We start from the raw sequence: 21,162 nt of genomic DNA on the forward strand, positions 1-21,162 counted from the left end.
TGTGAGCTATTTTTGCAAATGTGCTCATTTAAAAAGTGTCTATAGCCTGACCAGGCAGTGGTGCAGTGGATAGAGTGTCGGACTGGGATGCGGAGGACCCAGGTTCGAGACCCCAAGGTCGCCAGCTTGAGCGCGAGCTCATCTGGTGTGATCAAAAAAGCTCACCAGCTTGAACCCAAGGTCGCTGGCTCAAGCAAGGGGTTACTCAGTGTGCTGAAGGCCCACAGTCAAGGCACTCATGAGAAAGCAATCAATGAACAACTAAGGTGTCACAACGAAAAACTGATGATTGATGCTTCTCTTCTCTCTCCATTCCTGTCTGTCTGTCCCTATCTATCCCTCTCTCTGTCCCTGTAAAAAAAAAAAAGTGTCTATAACAGCAAAAGCCTCCAACTGCTGTGCATTCTCCTTGTACACCTATGAGGATGGGAGTAGGGGAGGCACCTTCAGACCTATCTACCCAGGAGGTCCATTCAACTTTGCATTAGGCCAACTATAACCAAGCATCAGTACATCCACACCCCTAATGTAATAGTTTCAGAGAACAGGTTCAGTGTTATATTACTTCTTTGTAATCTAATTCCAACTTTTTATCAAATCAGGAGTCTGAGTAGAGTTAGCTGTAATTGTATGGGGGACTGAGTGTAACACCCATGAAATGAAACATGGTTTCTACCTGTTGCATGTTCAAAGACTCACCTAATCACTGATTAGGAATGATATTGCCAATACTGCCATAATATAAAACAAATCCTTTAATTCTTCAAGTTTTAAAAAAAACACAATTTTATACTTAAGCCAGCTTTGAAGATATGCACAAAATTTACCAGTTTACGTTTTTTAACCCACAACTCAAGCACCCACTCTGTGCATAGCACTATTCTAGGTGCAATAAAAGGGATTCTTAACCATAGAAACGTGACTTCACTTCCTGAAATTGCATAATATTGTCACCTTTCCCAGACAGTATAAATAAACAGAATCACCATTCCTTATTACTGACCTGCCCCAAACTCACTTCTGGCTCATGGAAAGGCTAATTTCTGCCAAATTTAAGCTGTTTCACGAACTCAACTCCTACTTCCTCCAAAATAAAAAAAACAACTCTTTTTCATTAAAAATAAAATAAAGAAATAATTTTCCACAAAAGGGCAATTTCTGTTTCTAATCAGTATTTTTTAAATTTCTTTTTTTTACTCTAGCTTTGTTTTCTTCCTCTAATACTGCCTTTTCCTGTACAAGGCAAACCAGACTTCTTTTTATGTTATTTTTCTTTTCCTAAGAAAAAGTACTGCATCTCAAAGACAAACCATTCCCAAGACCAGTGATAAATATTTTTAAAACATTACCTTGATGAAGTAAAAAAATAAAAAAGCAGTTGGCACTAAGACAGCTATTCCAAGTGTTTAAACAATTTAAAAAACTGTTTATTTATTTTTTAAGAATGTACCCCTAGTCCAAAGTAACTATGTTTTAAAATTTTTTTGGCCAAAAAATTTACAAAAACCTTTTTCAGTTCAACCTAATAAAAGTGATATCTAGAAAATATTCCGTATTAAGTCTGTCTTAGAAAGTTCAGGTTCTAAAGCACTCCTAAGGCACGGGGTTCTGGAAGTGGCTGTGCTTCTGCAGCGCGGCGTGGTGGGTAAAGCGTCCGTGACTAGCCGCGAGGGAGCCCGCCGGGCACCTCCCGCCCAGTGCTGTGAGACCGGGCCAGGAGTCACACATAGGCCCCCAGGGCTGCGTGGAACTCGGTGAGACACTGTACCAGCTGCTGGAACTTGGGCCTCTCTTCTGGGTCTAAGGCCCAGCAACAAGCCATCACAGCAAATCTGTGGGGTGACAAAAACGGAAAATTTAGCTAGTGATGACACAGTACTTGGAACTTTGCAGTCAAATCAATGACAGTTATGCTTCTGTCGACATGTGGGTGTGGAGAGGAGGACATATTAAAAATCAGTCAATATTACTATCTGTTGGAAGTTCTAAAATAAAGAAGCTAAAACGAGTTACCTGGGATTTCTGTGTGGATTTCACTTCTTCGTGAGAGCATATTAAAATATATCAGCAAATACGGATATTCCATGTAAATACCTGTGTTATCCTGCACTTAACACTCTGAGGGGAAGAACTGAAGGAAGAGGAAGCTTCTCTAAGCTCTAATAACCTTGGATCTACAGTAAAATCAGTGTGCAGTTGTCACCTTGTCATGGTGGAGACACCTCCAGGGGATTCCAGAACTGAGGCCACACTCGCCTGTCCACCTCATCACCCCTGGCGAGCCTCCAGCCCACCTCAATCCCACTACAGGGAAGATTAGCTACGTGATGAAAGCAGGAAACAGGAACTTTCTCACTTGCTAGCCCCAAACATCTTCCTTGTACGTCAACTGACACAGCAAGATGGCAATGAGAACGACTTTTTAAAATTAAGGATGTCCTTAAGGCTTTATAAACAAGTCAGTCGTTACCCTACACAGAATAACCCACATAATACTCACTGTTTTCTCACTACGTAACTTAGCCTCTTGGAGTAATCACTACAAATTTAAGATGCAGAAAGCCCTAATGTCAAATGTATTGAAGAGTGAACAAGTGCAGCTAATGTTGTGGTTTTCTAGAAGAGTCTAATTCAAGTCCGAAGAGTATTTATTCACAAAAGGGAAGTCTCTGGACGCCTGCTCTTTTTCCATACCAACATTGTAGAGAGAATGAAACCCACGTCTTCAAACTCAGAAAAACTTACAGTTCATCAGGACAGTTGATAGGCTGGGCTATTCGGTAACCATCTTTCAGGTACGCGGCCATCTCAAAGGGGTCGATGTCCACATAGGGCGTTTGGCCCAGAGTCATGAGCTCCCACAGCGTCACTCCGAAGGCCCACTAAGGAGAGAGTAGCAACAGAGGAGGGGACATTTAAAACACTTGTCAGAGTGCTGCTGTCTCTGGCCATGTATGGGCCAAGAAGAGCAGATCAAGTTCTCTTAAGGAAAGCAAAATACTACCTACCATCCCCGGTTAATTTATCTTGCTGGGACAGAGAAAGGCATTTTAATGAAGGCACCCTTTAATGTGATTATTAATGTACATTCTAAGGTAATTTGATCCATTGGAAAGAACTGCTTTTACTGTTGATTATAAGCCCCACCACCCAAAACTGTTATAGATTTTCCTAACGTGAAAATTTGTTACTTTAAATACTGTAGCTCGTATGCACAACTGAGAAATGGAAAATGACTATAACTTTAGCCTAACTGGAGGGAAGATGTCATGGATTTTTACTATATTCAAATATTTTAAATTAACAGGTGAAAGTATCCTGAGAAAATATCTTCCAACCTTGCTTGAACAGATCAGATTTATTTAAAAGCAACATGTGAACTATTGGCAGAGGTCGAAATTATACGCATGGCAGCATGGCAACTGCTCACTCCCGACCCAACCGCATCACTGGCTCCTGGGAGCGTGTGGAGGGCAGGCAGTGTGTCCACACCGACCCAACCACGTCACTGGCTCCTGGGAGCGTGTGGAGGGCAGGCAGTGTGTCCACACCGACCCAACCGCGTCACTGGCTCCTGGGAGCGTGTGGAGGGCAGGCAGTGTGTCCACACCGACCCAACCGCGTCACTGGCTCCTGGGAGCGTGTGGAGGGCAGGCAGTGTGTCCACACCGACCCAACCGCGTCACTGGCTCCTGGGAGCGTGTGGAGGGCAGGCAGTGTGTCCACACCGACCCAACCGCGTCACTGGCTCCTGGGAGCGTGTGGAGGGCAGGCAGTGTGTCCACACCGACCCAACCGCGTCACTGGCTCCTGGGAGCGTGTGGAGGGCAGGCAGTGTGTCCACACCGAGCTGCTGCCCTGGTGCTGGGAACGATGCACCACAGGGACTCCCGCTGAGCTGCTGCCACATGTATACCATGTATTTATGAGTCTTAAAGTTTTAGATGTCTTGAATCCCTTGTCTTGCTTAACTTTCACAACAACCTGTGAAAACCATTGGCAGCTGACTTTACAGGTGAAAAAATTGAGGCTCAGAGAAGTAACTTGACAGAAAAATTTTTTGAGTAAATGAGAAAATGGAAAAGGGGGTAAAAAAAAAAGCAAAAACAGGTTCATTTATAAAATCTAAGCACAGTGCATTAAATTTTGTTATTATTTTTCAATAACATGATCCAGAAATACTCCCTAAAATACACAGTTTTTAAAAAACTTTATATTGGCCCTGGCCGGCTGGCTCAGTGGTTGAGCGTTGGCCTGGCGTTTGGAAGTCCCAGAGTTTGATTCCCAGTCAGGGCATGCAGAAGAGACCACCTGCTTCTCCACTCTTCTTCCCCCTGCCCCCTCATATCTCTCTCTTTCTCTCTCTCTTCTCCTCCCGCAGCCATAGCTCAAATGGTTTGAGCAAAAGTTGGTCCCGGGCACTGAGGATGGCTTCATGGCCTCACCTTAGGAGCTAAAATATCTCAGCTGCTGAGCAATGGAGCAGCAGCCCAGAAGGGCAGAGCATCCCCTGGTAGGGGGCTTGCTGGTTGGATCTTGGTCTGGGAGCATGTGGGAGTCTGTCTCTGACTCTCTGCTTCTCACTTAATAAAAATAAATAAATAAATAACCTTAATGAACAATGGCTTTATTTCTTATTATAATCGATGTAAACAAGAAAACAATGAAATAATATAGACTACAGTATATTTTATTTTTTTCATTTAGTTAGAAGAGGGAAGGTCTAGACAGACTCCTCCTGCATGTGCCCTGACCAGGATTCACCTGGCCAAGTCCCCTAGGGGGTGATGCTCTGCCCATTTGGGGCCCTTGTTCCATTGCAACCGGAGCCATTTTCTAACGCCTGAGGCAGAGGCTATAACGCCACCCGCAGCGACTGGGGCCAACTTGTTCTAATGGAGCCTTGTCTGCAGGAGGGGAGGGGAGAAGAGAGAGAGAAAGAGAGAAGCGAAAGGGGGAAGAGTGGAGAAACAAATGAGCACTTTCTTTGTGTGCCCTGACTGGGAATCGAACCAGAGACATTCACATGCTGGGCTGACGCTCTACCACTGAGCCAATTGGCCAGGGCTATTTTAAAAACTGCTAGTGGAGAGGCCCTGGCCGGTTGGCTCAGTGGTAGAGCGATGGCCTGGCGTGCAGGAGTCCTGGGTTCAATTCCTGGCCAGGGCACACAGGAGAAGAGCCCATCTGCTTCTCCACCCCTCCCCCTCTCCTTCCTCTCTCTCTCTTCCCCTCCCGCAGCCAAGGCTCCATTGGAGCAGAGTTGGCCTGGGTGCTGAGGATGGCTCTGTGGCCTCTGCCTCAGGCGCTAGAATGGCTCTGGTTGCAATAGAGCGACGCCCCTGATGGGCAGAGCGTCGCCCCCTGGTGGGCGTGCTGGGTGGATTCCGGTCGGGCACATGCGGGAGTCTGTCTGACTGCCTCCCTGTTTCCAACTTCAGAAAAATACAGGAAAAACAAAACAACAAAAACTGCTAGTGGAGAATACTATACCAAACCAAAATATACTTCAAAAATATAACCAAAATACAGAGATTTTCAGAGAAATAAAAGCTGAGAGCATGTCACCAGCAACCCTGCATTGCAAGAACATGAGAGAAGTTCTTCATGTAGAAAAAAAAAACACACCAGAGTAAAATCTGGACCCACACAAAGAATGAAGAAGTCCTGAAAACATGTAACAAAACTAGATATTTTTTCCTCATGTAAAAATTTCCTTCTTAGATAGTTTAAAACAAAAACAGCAACAATATTTTGTGGGGTTTATAATACAGTGTGTCCGTAAAGTCATGGTGCACTTTTGACCAGTCACAGGAAAGCAACAAAAGATGATAGAAATGTGAATTCTGCACATATAAAAGGAAAACCCTCCCAGTTTCTGTAGGATGATGTGGCAGCATGTGCGCATGTGCAGATGATGACGTAACACCGTGTATACAGCAGAGCAGCCCACGGCCATGCCAGTCAAGATGTGAACGGTACAGAGGAAAGTTCAGTGTGTTCTGTGGCTCGCTAAATTCGAATCCGTGACCAAAGTGCAACGTGAATATCGGCGTGTTTATAACGAAGCGCCACCACATAGGAGTAACATTACTCGGTGGGATAAGCAGTTGAAGGAAACCAGCAGTTTGGTGGAGAAACCCTGTTCTGGTAGGCCATCAGTCAGTGACAGTCTGTAGAGGCTATATGGGATAGCTACCTAAGGAGCCCTAAAAAATCTGTGCGTGAGCCCACATCAAACTGCACTGAATAGGTATGAAACTGGGAGAGTTTTCCTTTTATTTGGTGCAGATTTCACTTTTCTATTGTCTTTTGTTGCTTTCCTGTGACCGGTCAAAAGTGCCCCATGACTTTACGGAACACTGTATATAGAGAATACGCCGTATGCCCACAATAGCACTAAGGATGGAAAGGGATGAGTGAAAATATTACACTGTAAGCTGCTTATATTAAACATGACGTGGCATAATATTATTGAAAGTAGGTCTAGGATCAGTGGTACTCAACCTGGTCCCTACCACCCACTAGTGGGCGTTCAGCTTTCATGGTGAGTGGTAGCGGAGCAACCAAAGTATAAATAAAAAGATAGATTTAACTATAGTAAGTTGTTTTATAAAGATTTATTCTGCCAAACAAGAGAAAATCTGACCAAAGTACTTGGTAAGTAATTATTATTATTTGCTTTAACTTGCTGTAACTCTGCTTTATAAATTTTATAAAGTAAAGTTACTTTCCTACTTTATAATCACCATTACTGTTGAACTGGTGGGCGGTTAGAAAATTTTACTACTAACAGAGATAGAAAAGTGGGCGGTAGGTATAAAAAGGTTAACTACCCCTGGTCTACATAGTAAACTCTAGAACACAGTTCTCAACCCTCTCTACCACTAGATGCCCTGTGTTGTGATAACTGAAAATGCCTCCAGATATTGCCAGATGTCCCCTGGCCAAAGGGTGTGTGTGTGTGTGTGTGTGTGTGTGTGTGTGTGTGTGTGTGTGTGAGTGTGAGATGGGGGATAAACTGCTCCAGTTGAGAACCACTAAGGTAGACTGATCAAATAAAAAGACACAAATTACCACTATCAGGAATGAGAGAGGGAATGGCATTACAGATCCTACAGATATCAAAAAATATTACGAACTCAATTTTATGTCTATAAACTTAACAACTTAGATGAACAAATTCCTTGAAATACACAAATTACCAAAACAGACACAAGAATAGAAAATCTTTATAGCCCTATATCTATTAAAGAAATTGAGTTCATAATTAAAAATCTTTCCACAAAAAACTCTGAGTCCAAGCAGTCTCACTGGGTGAATTCTATCAAACTTGAAAGGAAGAAGTAATACCAGTTGGTCTGAGTTTCCTAGGGCTGCCACAACAAAGCACAACAAACGGGTGACTTAAACCACAGAATTTAGTGTCTCACAGTTCTGCAGGCTTGAAGTCCAAAACTGAGGTGTCAGCAGGGCTGTGCCCTAGCTGAGGCCTGTGTGGCACATCTTGCCTTGCCAATTCCTTAGCTCTGGTGGTTTGCTGGTGATCCTTAATGTTACCTGTTTTGCAACTACAACATTTCAAACTCTGCCTCTGTCCTCATGCCATTCTCCTGTCGAATGTTGTCTCTTCTTGTAAGGATGTTAGTCACGTTGGATTCAAGACCACCCTAAATGAGTATCACTTCATCTTAACATTTTATCTCCAATGACCTTGTTTCCAAATAAGGTCATATGCTGAGGTCCTGGGGGTTAGGACTTCAACCTATTGTGTGTGGGCACACACAATTCAACCCACAACACACTCTTACCTAGGCTCTTTCAGAAGGGAATACGTCTCAGTTCATTTTAAGGCTAGCATTACCCTAAATACCAAAACGCAACAGTTCAGCCTTTTGGAATTTATTATCTTTTTCATTAACAGTGACCATTAGGGAGGAACAACCCCATCCTTGAGGTCTGTGTTTTTGGTGGGGGTGGAGGTGGTGGAGGAGACAGGGAACTTATGGAGATGGGTGTACAAATTTTAAATTCATAGAGACAGAGCCTACTAGAATTTTGCTTAAACCTACTGGCTTAAGGGGAATGTCCTATTCTGCTTAAAAATGAAAAAAAAAGTCAAATTAATAAAAGTTAAACGAAGCTGTTTGCTTACGTATAGGTGTTTGTCTACCTTAATACCTTACGCTCTATGAACTTTTAGTTCTAAACGTGATTAGTACATGTAATGGTTTTTAAAGTGTCCAATTTCCATAGGGAAGGTGGTTTACTACAGAGAACAGAGCCAAAAGAGGTGAAACTGGTTAGAAGGGAGTTCTCACCCCTTCTTCAGGAGATGAGTCTGTTCTTATTCACTGACTGTGGTAGAAGCTGTGGGGAAGACATAACCAATCCAAAGAAGATTTTGGAGGAATAAACAATGCGAAGTAGAAACAAATGGATACTGCCACTTTGTCCAGGGAAAACTGGACCCACTGACAAGGGAGAAACATTCTAACAACTTCACACTATAGAGGACTTTCATAGTAATGCTGGTGATGTCTGAGACCTGAAATGCATACAGGTACCATAACAGCACAATAAGCCAACTTCAAAAAATTACTTCTTTCATGTTGTTTTGTCCACATTATTATCGCTGGGCCTTCATCTAATGTTCTATTAAAAATCGCAATACCAATAAACACCAAAAAAGGACAATAAAGCCAAAGGGTACACTGTGGTTTCATTTCCTTAAAAGCCAACAAGTTATTTATTACATGTTGGCTCACCAACCCTTTAAAAAAAATCAAGACCAATAGCACTAGGATGATTTGCGGAAAACTTGCTTTCTAAAGTCTTTTGATAACTGAACCATTTAAAATTTAGAAAGACTTACTCTATAATTTCCTTTTGTTTGACGTCATTGGAAAGGGCATGATAAGAAGGTCAAGTTGTTTTTTCCAGAGTTTTATAAAAGGCTGTTGCTACTGTTAGAAGGGTCTCAAGGTCTGGGACATTCTTACTAAATGCTATTCTTTCTAAATGTTAAAATGAAGTAGAATACTATGCAGATACAGCTGTAAACAGGATGACCTGACAGGAACTCAACCAGATAAGTACAGCCAACTGCAAAGAAGAAATCAACATGTAATTGACCAAATAGTGGATATAAGAAATGGCTAACCCTCCCTGCAGACCTTTGGTTATGAATCCCATCTCCCTTACTTGCTGAAAGTACATAAAACTTCCTTGCAACAACCAACCTGTTTAGTAACACTGTGTCCATTTAAAGAATATTTAGAGAATAACAAACATTATTTATCTTATATCTCCTTTCCCAACCTGTTACCTTAAAGCTTCTTAATATATTGGATACAAAACATTTTTTTCACTAGCAACATATTCTGATGTGACTTGTCAAAACTATATAAATAAAATTATTTTTAGTGTATAATGTAGTGTTCACTAAAGTTGGGGCTTTTAAGAGATTTCCATTCTGTTACTTTAGGAATTTATAATACAATGCTGGCCTCGGTGTACTATATACGATGAGAAGACTTTTTTGTCCAATTTTCAGTTATTTCATCTGACCCCAGTAAAAGCATAATTAAGTGTTTTTCAGCTAGGCCTTTCTGTTAATATTAGGAACCTAACACAACTTTCTCATGGAAATGGGCTCAGATTTTGCAATTACTTTGTTTTGGGCCAAGTGCTTGCCAAGCTTGACTAATGAGAAGAGCCATTTGGGGTGTATGTTTAAAGTATGGATCCCCCCGTCCTAGCCTAAAAGTTCCAAAGCCTGGAATGCAGTATTTTTAACTAGAGTCCTAGGTGCATCTTAAGATCCAACAAATTTAGGAACTGGTGTTAGATATGTTAGGTGGTCATATAGCAAAGACAGCTTTGTTTATTGTTGTGTGGCTGACATACAAGGAACTGCACATAAAATATTGTGTATCTTAAATCCTGACATGTCTATACCCTTGAAACCACTGCCAGAATCAAGATAACAAACGTATCTGTCGCCTCCAAAGGTACGCCCTGCTCTAATCTCTTCCTCTCACCTCTACCATCCCCAAGTAACTTTCTGTCATTGTAGATTAGTCTGGATTTTCTACAATTATATAAATGTAATCACTTAAACTGGACACTTTTTTTCTTGCCTAGCTTCTTTCACTCAGAATGACAATTCTGAGATTCATTCATGGTACAGAATGTTTCAACAATTCATCCCTTTGCATTGTCGAATTAAGTAGTCCACTGTATGAATATAGCGATTTGTTTATCCATTTACCTGTTGATGGACATCTGGATTATTTACAGGTTCAGCTACTAAAAATAAAGCTATAAACATTTGTGCACAAGTAGTGGTAAGGACATATGCTTTCATTTATCTACCAGCAAAATGGCTATGGTACATATGTATTTAACTTCTCAAGAAACTGCCAAACTGTTTTCCAAAATGAAAGTACCATATTAGATTTCTACCAGCAGTGTAAGAGACCTGTATGCCCTCCATATCTTTGCAAGCACTTCAATCCTCTCAATTTTAGTCATATTGAATGGGTGTGTATTTGTGGTTGGTTTACATTTTCCTAATGACTAATGCCAATAACCATATTTTCATGTGCTTACATGCTATTTGTACATCTTGGCTGGTGAAGTGTCTGTTCAAATATTTTGCCCATTTTAATACTGGATTGCTTTTCTATTACTGAGTTTTGAGAGTTCTTTTATATATTCTGCATATATATATGTCCTTTATCAGATATATGATTTGTAAATATTTTCTCCAAGTGTGACTTGTCTTTTCTCTTAACACTGTATTTCAGAAAGCACAAATTATAAATTTCGATAGTCTAACTTGTACTTTAATACATCTTGGTGTATTATCTATGAAATATTTGTTTAACGCAAAAGCCCAAGATTTTCTATGTCTCTTTCATAGGTTTTATAGTTTTAGACCTTACATTTGGTCTATAGTCTATTTTGAGTTAACTTTTGTATATGGAGCAAGGTATGGGATTGAAGTTCATTTTCTGTAGCTGGATATCCAGTTGCTCCAGGGCTGTGTGTTTAAAAGAGAAACCTTTCTCCACTGAATTGCCTTTGAACTTTTGTTGCAAATTAGTTGTTCATACATATGTGGGCCAATTATTAATTAGATACTTTATTCTGGTCCCATTGATCCATCTGTCTACTTTAATGCCAACACCACATTGTCTTGTTTACTGTAATTTGTAATCAGACCTCCAACTTTGTTAACTTTTCAAAGTTGTTTTGGCTATTCTAAGTCCTTTGCATGTTTATATCTATTTTTGAAATCAACTTGTCAATTTTTACCAAAAAATGAAAACAAATAGCCTGACAAGATTTTCTTTAGGACTGTGTTGAATTTATAGATCAACTTGGAGAGAATGAACATCTTAATATTTTGAGTTTTCTAACCAATAAATAAGGTCTACCTCTCCATTTATATTGGTCTTTAATTTCTCTGTAGAATGTTTTATATTTTCATTCTGTAGGTCACATATTTCATCAGATATATTCCTAAGAACTTCATATTTTTGATGCTTTCATGTTTTGAAAAACTTTATTTTCTGATTTTCCATTATTAGTATATAGAAATATAACTGATTATTGCTCTTGTATCCTGTAATCTTATTAAACTCATTTGTTAGTTCTAGGAGCTATTTTGTACATCACATTGGATTTTCCTCATAGGTGATCATATCCACAAACAGCTACTTTTTCCTATCCAATTTTTTATTTCTTTTTCTTGCCTTAGTGCACTGGCTGAAACCTCAAGTACAATACTAGAGAAGTGATGAGAATGGGCTTCCTTGTTTCTGTTACTAGGTCAAGAGAACTCAGTCTTACCACATTAAGTATAATATTAGCTATAGGTTTTCATTTTTGTAGATGCCCTTTATCAGACTGAGGAAGTTCTATACCCAGGTGCTATCATTTTTTATTAGGAATGAATTTTGAACTCTCTTCCAATACTTTCCTGCATCTATTGAGATGATATACTTGTTTGTTTATCTTTAATATATTAATATAGTAAATTGTCCTATTTGATTTTCAAGTGGTAAAACAAATGTTATTCTTGAGATAAAGCCTATGTGGTCATACTATTTTTTAAAAATATTTTTGGATTCTATTTGCCAAACTTTTGGTTAAAATTTTTGAGTCTATGATCATGAAGAATAATGAGCTGTAGTTTTCTTCTGATCGTTGGTCTGGTGTTGTTTCAGGTAATGCTGCCCTCGTTAAGATGAATTAGAAAGTATTCATTCCTCAATTTTCTGAAAATTTGTAGTTTTTATGATCTCTTCTTGAAATGTTTGGAGGCACTCAACAGTGCCCTAACTTCACTATGGACCCAGAGTTTTCTTTTAGGACAGGCTTTTAAATAAAAATTCAATTTCTTTCATAAATACAGGGCTATTCTGGTTATCCACTACACTTCAGTGAGCTTTGAAAATTTTTATCTTCCAAAGAATTTGTCCATTTTACCTATGTGTCTGAATTTATTAGGAAAAAAGTTGTTTATAATATTCTGCTATGTAATAACTGTGACAATCTGTAATATTACCTCTCATGTGTCATATATTAATTTACAACTTATTTTCCTAATTAGTCTGGCAAGAGATTTATCATTAATGATATAATGAAAGAATTAAGCATTGGTTTCAACAATTTATTGTTTTTCTGTTTCACATTTCACTGACTTCTACATAATCTTTATTTCCCTTCATTTACTTACTTGGAATTTAATTTGTACTTTTTCTAGCTTATTAAGGTGAAAACTAAGACCACTAATTTGAGATTTTTTCTTTTTTAATATTGATGTTTAATAATAGATAGGGCAAAAGTAGGTTTACAGTTATTCGTATAGAAAATATAATCTATATAAATAAAAATGTAAATGTTCGTTTGTTTAAAATCTTAAATCTCTGAAAGATCTTCATCGATTGCTTTGAAATTTTGACATGTTGCATTCGAACATGCGCGTTTTTATGTTTTTATATACCTACTATTATATAGATGTCACACCTGTGACAGGTAAAAACATGCTTTTTTTGAAAAACAGCGCCATCTGTTGGACGTAAAAGCAACACACATTATACAGTGGTACCTTGAGATACGAATTTAATTCGTTCTGTAACTGAGCTCATAAGTCAGTCAACTAGCATGTCAAACTGCCCATACTGGATCCATGCGCCAACACGCCAACTAGTGGCAGCTTCTTGAATCACAACTCGTATCAGAATTTCGCTCGGATCTTGAACAAAAATACAGAGTCACAGCTCGTATCTTAAAACATTTGTATGTTGGTCTGTTCATATTGCAAGGTACCACTGTACTAAATATTTTACGATTCCATTTCAATGTTATGGGAGAAATATAAATCGCACACGGCTGAAGATATTTTCCATCAAATACGCAAGGAAAATTCAAATATGAACATGGATTTCACAGCAGAAATCTACAAAGAAGTGTTGATGATGATTGAAGATTTGTGCTTAGAAATCACGAACAAAGTCCTCAATCAATTGGGAATGTCATCACCGAATCAATCTGCTGCTGCTTCGTTTGATGTAGAATTGTGTCGTAAACAAAATTACAACACAGGTGATCTTTTGTTGTATGTGCAATCAAATATTCCTAAGCTAACGCTTGAGCAAAAAGGCATTTACGATCAAATAATGCAAACTGTCAATAATGGGATTGGAGAAATCTACTTAGATGTGCCAGGAGGAAATGGTAAAACATTCCTAATTAGATTGATTCTGGCAGCAATTCGATCCCCAAATGACATAGCCTTAGCCCCTTGTGTCGTCCAGAATAGCTGCGACATTGCTTTCAGGTGGAAGAACAGCTCATTCTGCTTTGAAATTGCCATTGAACATGCAATTCATTGAAACTCCCACGTGCAACATTTCCAAAGCATCTGGCACGGGAAAAGTATTGTAGAAATGCAAACTTACTGTTTGGGATGAATGCACAATGGCGCACAAAAAATCGCTTAAGGCTCTTGATGTATCATTGTAAGATTTGCGTAAAAACATTGGACCATTTGGGAACACATTAATATTGCTTGCAGGAGATTTCAGGCAAACATTACCTGTAATTCCTCGATCGACACCAACGGATGAAATAAATGCTTGCCTGGAATACTCTACTTGGTGGCAACACGTAAAGACATTAAAATTAACTACAAATATGCGAGTCCAGCTGCAAAACGATCAATCAGCTGAGATATTCTCACATCAATTGCTGGAAATTAGGAACGGAAAGGTGCCAGTTGATCTGACCTCAGGATGAATTTCATTGCCTCATAACTTCTGCAATTTAGTGACATCAAAAGAAGAACTGGTTGAAAAAGTATTTCGCAATATTCAAACCAATTATAAGAATCACAATTGGCTGAGTGAACGAGCTATTTTTGCGGCCAAGAACAAAGAGGTCTACGAACTTAACATTATTCAGTCTAACATTCAAAGTGAGGCAGTCACAAGTCCGTCGACACTGTTGTGGAAGCAGACGAAGTGGTTAATTATCCAACAGAATTTTTGAATTCACTTGATCTGCCAGGGATGCCACCGCACGTACTGCAATTGAAAATAAGCGTGCCAATTATCATGTTACGAAATATCAACCAGCCAAAGCTTTGCAATGGCATGTGGCTTGCAGTAAAAAAATTAATGAGCAATGTTGTAGAAGCAACAATCTTGACAGGACCTTTCAAAGGTGAAGATGTCCTCATTCCTCGCATTCCTATGATTCCAACAGATATGCCATTTCAACTTAAGAGACTGCAGTTCCCAATTTGATTGGCATTTGCAATCACCATCAACAAAGCTTAGGGCCAATCTTTAGAATTGTGCGGTTTAGATCTAGTCATGGATTGCTTCTCACATGAACAATTATATGTTGCGTGTTTGAGAGTCGGCAAACCAGACAATCTCTATATCTGCACAGACAATGGAACAACAAAAAATATTGTATACCCAGAAGCATTGTGAAATTAAACATAGTATTAGAAACGTGCGCTTTCTCTTTCTTTCTTTTCCATTTAACCAGACTGAGCCACAGCAACACGTGGCCGAGTACAGCTAGTAATTAATAAAATAAGTTGTTTCATGTACTCACACTTTAAACCTACTTTGCCCCACCCTGTATGTCCCCCTTAAGCACCATCCCAAAATTTTTGAAATGTGTTTTAAATTCAATTCTAAATATTATATATTTTCCCTTTTGCTTTCTTCTTTGACACATGAGTTATCTGGAAATGTATTATTTAGTTTCTAAATACCTGGGATATTCTAGATTCCTGTATTTGATTTTTAAATTAATTACATTGTGTTCACAAAACCCTCCTTTGTATGAATCAAATCCTTTTAAATTTATTGATTTGTTTTATTGCCCAGAATAAGGTCTAGCTTAGTAAATATTCCGTGTACACTTGAAAAGAATATGCATTCTGCTATTGTTGGAAAAGAATGTTCTGGATTTGTTAAGTAGATCCATGTTGGTTGATAACTGTCACTCAACTTACTGATTTTCTACCTGATGAATTACTGAGAGAGAGGCACTGAGATGTTTCCAATTATCTTTTAAAGAGATTTAAATAATAAGAAGAAAATCTTACATATTACCTATGTAGTTACCATTTCTGGTACCCTTTGTCCCTTTGTATAGATCCATATTTCCATGGAGTATTTTTGGTTCCTAAAGAATTTCCTCTAATATTTCATAGTATGGGTCTGCTGGTGATGAATTCCTTTAGCTATTATATTTCTAAAAAAGTCTTTATTTCGCCCTCATTTTTGAGAGATACTTTCCCTGGGTATAGAATTGTATATGTTAATAGTTTTTTCTTACAGTACTTTAAAGATGTTGCTTTACTGTCTTCTCCGTTGTACTGCATCCAATGAGAAATTTGCTGCCATACTTTCCTTGGATCCTCTGTTAATATAGGAACATGGTTTTTTTCCCTCTTTATGGCCAGTTTTGAAGAATTTGGTTATAATGCACTGTGGTTTAGTTTCTTCAGAATTCCTGTATTTGGGGTTTGTTGAGTTCTTAAATTTGTGGGTTTATAGTTTTCAACAAATTTAAAAACATTTCAGTTGTTATTTCTTCCTTATTCTTTCTGTCCACCCTGCAGCCTCTACTCCATGTCTTCGGGGACCTCAATTACACATATATTCAGCAAAGTGATGCTGTCCAACAGCTCAATGAGAGATCCTTCTTCAAGAATTTTCTGTATTTTCTCTCTCCTTCTAGCTTTTGTTTTACTCCTGTCTCAGAAAGGAGGTATACTTCCTCCTGTCCCATGACTGTTCCTTTACCTGGATGCCTCGCTGCATTCACTCATCATCTCTTGGGCCTCCCCTCAAATAACCAACATGTCCAATGTCCCTCTCCCAATTGCTTCCCTGGCCTAAAATACAAAACAAACCACCCCATATAATAAAACAAAAGACAAAAATAACAAAATAAAGCCTCTCTTGATCCTGCTGTCCCATCAAGCGATGATCCTTTCATTCTTCTGCATAGCAGAACTTCAAAGTATAATCTATTTATTGCCAACACTGTCTCAACTTCCACAGAGCCCTCAACAATCACATCTCTCTTTAATGATTTACTAAACCTGCTTGTTCAAAAGCCACCACCCCAATTATTTCCTCATTCTTTCTGAACACTGCAGATATGTTTATAGACTAGATTCTTCTTGAAACTATTTCTTTCCTTGGTTTCTGTGACACAGAATTCTCTGGATTCTCTTTGTATTTTTGTTTTCTTTCTTTCTTTTCTCACTAATTAAAAATAAACATTCCCTACCCCCTTGGTTTTCTTCTCTCTATATTTCACTGCTTCAGGGATCAAGTACTCTTGTTCATCCAATCATCACTTTTCAAAATCTGATGTCTAATTTCTAATAATCTGCTTCTATGCCTTTCCAAAACTGCAGACCCACATTCCACCTATCAGTATCTTGAACTCAACATCAGTCATCAAATTTTCCCCAAACCAGATATTCTACCTGCTATCCTAAGTCTTGTTTGCATCTTCACAGTGACTTAGGATTTACTAAACAAAAGCACTAATCAAAGATTGCACTCAAGTTATCAAAAACAGGGGCCCTGGGTAAAAAGGCAGAGTAGACATCTATGCAGTATGTCTAATAATTAAAGGGGGCTGGGGGAACCAGGCCACAAAGGTGAATTAATAAATCATTTGCTCCAGCAATTTTCAACTGGTATGCCACAAGAATTTTTAAAACATGCAATACCTATTGACATTGACTTCTGTTACCTTAAACTGTCAAGTTGAAAAAAAAATGACAACAGCCAATACAACCATAGCAGTCCAGTGAAAATCAAAATTATATCTATGTATTATTTTGTTAGATCAGTAAAAAATATATTTTTTAGTGTACCACAGAATTTTAGTAATTAGTTTATGTGTGCTGTGAAGATGAAAAAGGTTGCCTGACCAGGCGGTGGCGCAGTGGATAGAGCATCGGACTGGGATATGGAAGAACCCAGGTTTGAGACCCCGAGGTCACTGGATTGAGCAAGGGGTGACTCAGTCTGCTGAAGGCCCGCGGTCAAGGCACATATGAGAAAGCAATCAATGAACAACTGAGGTGTCACAAAGAAAAACTGATGATTGATGCTTCTCATCTCTCTCTCTGTTCCTGTCTGTCCCTGTCTATCCCTCTCTCTGATTCTCTGTCTTTGTAAAAAAAAAAAAAAAAAAAAGAAAAGAAAAAGAAAAAGGTTGACAACTGCTGATTTACTCAAATAACAGCTATGGTCAAAAGAACATATGGGATCTGTGATGCGAAGTCTGTAAGAATGAGATGAGGAGAAATGTGAGGATTCAGCACGGAAACAGGAGAGGAAGACAGTGTGAGGCCATTCAGCATTCTCTTACACAGTCAAGTAACACAGCTTTCCAAGGATAAGATTAGCACTCCTGGCTGTGAATGTTCTTAAAATAAATGAACCAAAATGTATATACAGTGTGTCTGTAAAGTCATGGTGCACCTTTGACCAGTCACAGGAAAGCAACAAAAGACGAGAGAAATGTGAAATCATCAAATAAAAGGAAAATCCTCCCAGTTTCTGTAGGATGTGGCAGCATGTACGCATGCGCAGATGATGACGTAACACTGTGTATACAGCGGAGCAGCCCATAGCCATGCCAGTCGAGATGTGGACGGTACAGAGGAAAGTTCAGTGTGTTCTGTGGCTCGCTAAATTCAAATTTGTGACCAAAGTGCAGCGTGTTTATAACGAAGCGCCACCACATAGGAATAACATGACTCAGTGGGATAAGCAGTTGAAGGAAACAGGCAGTTTGGTGGAGAAACCCTGTTCTGGTAGGCCATCAGTCAGTGTCAGGGGTCATCAAACTTTTTATAAAAACCGCCCACTTTTGCAGTGCTGGTCAACCTGGTCTCTACCGCCCAGTAGTGGGCGGTCCAGCTTTCATGGTGGGCCAATCGCAGCGCTGTTTGGTTGTGTGGTAGGGAACAGGTTGACCAGCATTGAAAAAATGGGCGGTTTTTATAAAAAGTTTGAAGACCCCTGCGTGAGAGGCTATACGGGATAGCTACCTAAGGAGCCCTAAAAAATCTGTGCATGAGCCCACATCAAACTGCACTGAATAGGTATGAAACTGGGACTGGGAGAGTTTTCATTTTATTTGGTGCAGATTTCACTTTTCTATCATCTTTTGTTGCTTTCCTGTGACCAGTCAAAAGTGCACCATGACTTTATGGACACACTGTATATTTATGTCAACTTCAATTCTGTAACTATGGAACATCTGCTAAAGGAAAATAAGTAAGGCAGAGTTACCACTGCCCATTCCAGGAAGAATGACTTGTCCACAAATATGTGAGGCAGGATGTGAGAAATAGGTGGTGTTAGGTATGTACAAAATTATCTGGGGAATCCAAAGAAGACAACATCACAGGTCATAAAAGAACCTGGTATGTTTGGACCAAGCAGGAATCCCAGACTGGCTGAAATGTAGAATATAAGAAAATGTACAGTGGAAAATACACTGCTCACAAAATTAGGGGATCAGGGAATGTGCAGATACTCCAGTACTTTCCGCCTTTTGTATAGCGCATTTTCACCAATGAAATAAGTTTGTTTTGCATCTCATTTGCATAGTCGAACAACTTTCTTTGACTTGTCATTTGCTTTTCTGATGTTCTTGTTTAACAACAAAAAATCAAATGCTTCTTTTTTTATCGCTTCATATTTATTTTGAAATATCCCCTAATTTTTGTGAGCAGTATAGAAGTTAAAAAGCTAGAAGGTAAGGACAGAGACTATGAAAAACAGGGGAAGAAGCTTTCTTCACCAACTCACTTTAGGACTTCACTTCGAAGATCAAAATATCATGAAGAAATGTCCCTAGCAGTGGAAAATTGGGTTTATTCAATTTATTAACATTAAGCAATTTTCACAAGTTTTCAAAACTGGTAGTCCACTGTACATACGGTACGAGCCTTGTTAGTATGATATATATCCCTTCCTAAATATCCAGTTTTTGAAGTTTATTATTCTGTGAATTTTAATTTTTCAGACATATATTTTCTAGGCCTTTTCAATAGCTATAACTGAAATATACACCTATAGGATCATGTTACTTTGAAAAAGTTTTACTATTAAAATTTTAAGATCCAATAAATTTATACAAGTAACCCTTGAAGGCGTTGGGTCCTTTTAATAATTCTTCAGTGTTCACTGTTACCTATAACTCTTAATATGCCTCCAGATTTATCACTGTGGCAAACAGTTTCTTATTCTAGCTAAACAAATGTACCCAGATGTACAATGACTATATATAAAATGCACTGATTGCATCGGGTGTCAAATTTAGTACATGTTGCAAACTCAACTTAAATAATCTCTTTAGACACAGGATGTCACACGTGACTGAAAAAAGACTATTCACCTACAGATCTGTCCTAGATTCTGATTAGGAAAGACAGAAGAGCTAATACTGGATGCCTACCAGGCCATCCCATATTTCCGCTATTTAGGGCACTTCTCTCCACTGTACAGATGTGCAGACACTGCTCCACCAGACACTGGGTCTATCTGAAGGGAATGTTAAATACAAAGGGCAGGGCAGGAATATTAACAAGATCTCTTAAGAAAAATATCTACTCTTAGGGAGACACAAACATAGGAAATACATCAAGGGCAACTACTCAATCAAAAGACAGCAACTGGTAACCTCTGAAAATATATGAACTGTTCCTGAAATAAACCCACTTATTCCTCATTCCCAGGAAATATTAGAGCTATAAAAATAATGTTATTAAATAAAATTAAACAACTTCTTAATATATTTAAGCGACAGAGACAAAGAGAGAGAGAGAGAAGGACAGACAGGGACAGAGAGACAAGAAGGGAGAGAGATGAGAAGCACTAATTCTTCATTGCAGCTCCTAGTTGTTCATTGGTTGCTTCCTCATATGTACTTTGAGGGGGGGCGGGGGGGGGGCGCCAGCAGAGCGAATGACCCCTTGCTCAAGCCAGCAACCTTGGCCTCGAGTCAGCAACCATGGGGTCATGCCTATGATCCCACACTCAAGCCAGCAACCCCGTGTTCAAGCTGGTGAGCCTGTGGCTCAAACCAGCAACCTCGGGGTTTTGAACCTGGGTCCTCTGTGTCCCAGTCTGACATTCTATCCACTGTGCCACTGCCTGGTCAGGCATAACTTCTTAATATTAAACTGTAAATCTACATTTCCTAATGTCTGAATGATACCATCACTTCTCTAGTTTTTTTTAATGTCTTTCTTTATATCAACTGCTCTTAATATTAATTTTATATTTAAATAATAAGTCTAAGATTGTAGATGTGTAAAATCTGCAACTATAATGGAAACAATTATTTGGCATCTAAGCATTATTCTAAAATTAAAAATGGAGAAATAATATAAAGTTTACTATACTTCAAAAAATAAGCATTCTCTGAAAACTACAGTTTTGTCTTTGATAGTAGAGTAGTTCAGGACACCGCTCTTCATGGGTGTGTTACAAATCTGAGTTTCCCCTACTCAAGTCTGCTCAGGGTGTGGCAATGGGATTTCCGTGGGACTGGGCAAACACTGGTAATAAGAAGCACTCTGCTATA

General features: G+C 39.0%; 1 protein-coding gene across 2 annotated transcripts in view; it reads right to left on the reverse strand.

Moving 5' to 3' along the window:
- Window positions 1-737: 737 nt before the first annotated feature.
- Window positions 738-21,162, reverse strand: part of RYK (receptor like tyrosine kinase) — a 106,203-nt gene continuing 85,778 nt past the window's right edge. For both annotated transcript variants that reach the window (XM_066350319.1, XM_066350318.1), the window contains exons 14-15: window positions 2,746-2,882; window positions 738-1,832 (exon numbers count right to left, since the gene is read on the reverse strand). In XM_066350319.1, coding sequence (XP_066206416.1) covers window positions 1,721-1,832; window positions 2,746-2,882 — 249 coding nt within the window. In that variant the 3' untranslated portion in view covers window positions 738-1,720. The remainder of the gene's footprint in view (window positions 1,833-2,745; window positions 2,883-21,162) is intronic.

Source organism: Saccopteryx leptura, chromosome 10 (genome assembly GCF_036850995.1).
Source record: "Saccopteryx leptura isolate mSacLep1 chromosome 10, mSacLep1_pri_phased_curated, whole genome shotgun sequence".
Classification (NCBI taxonomy): domain Eukaryota; kingdom Metazoa; phylum Chordata; class Mammalia; order Chiroptera; family Emballonuridae; genus Saccopteryx; species Saccopteryx leptura.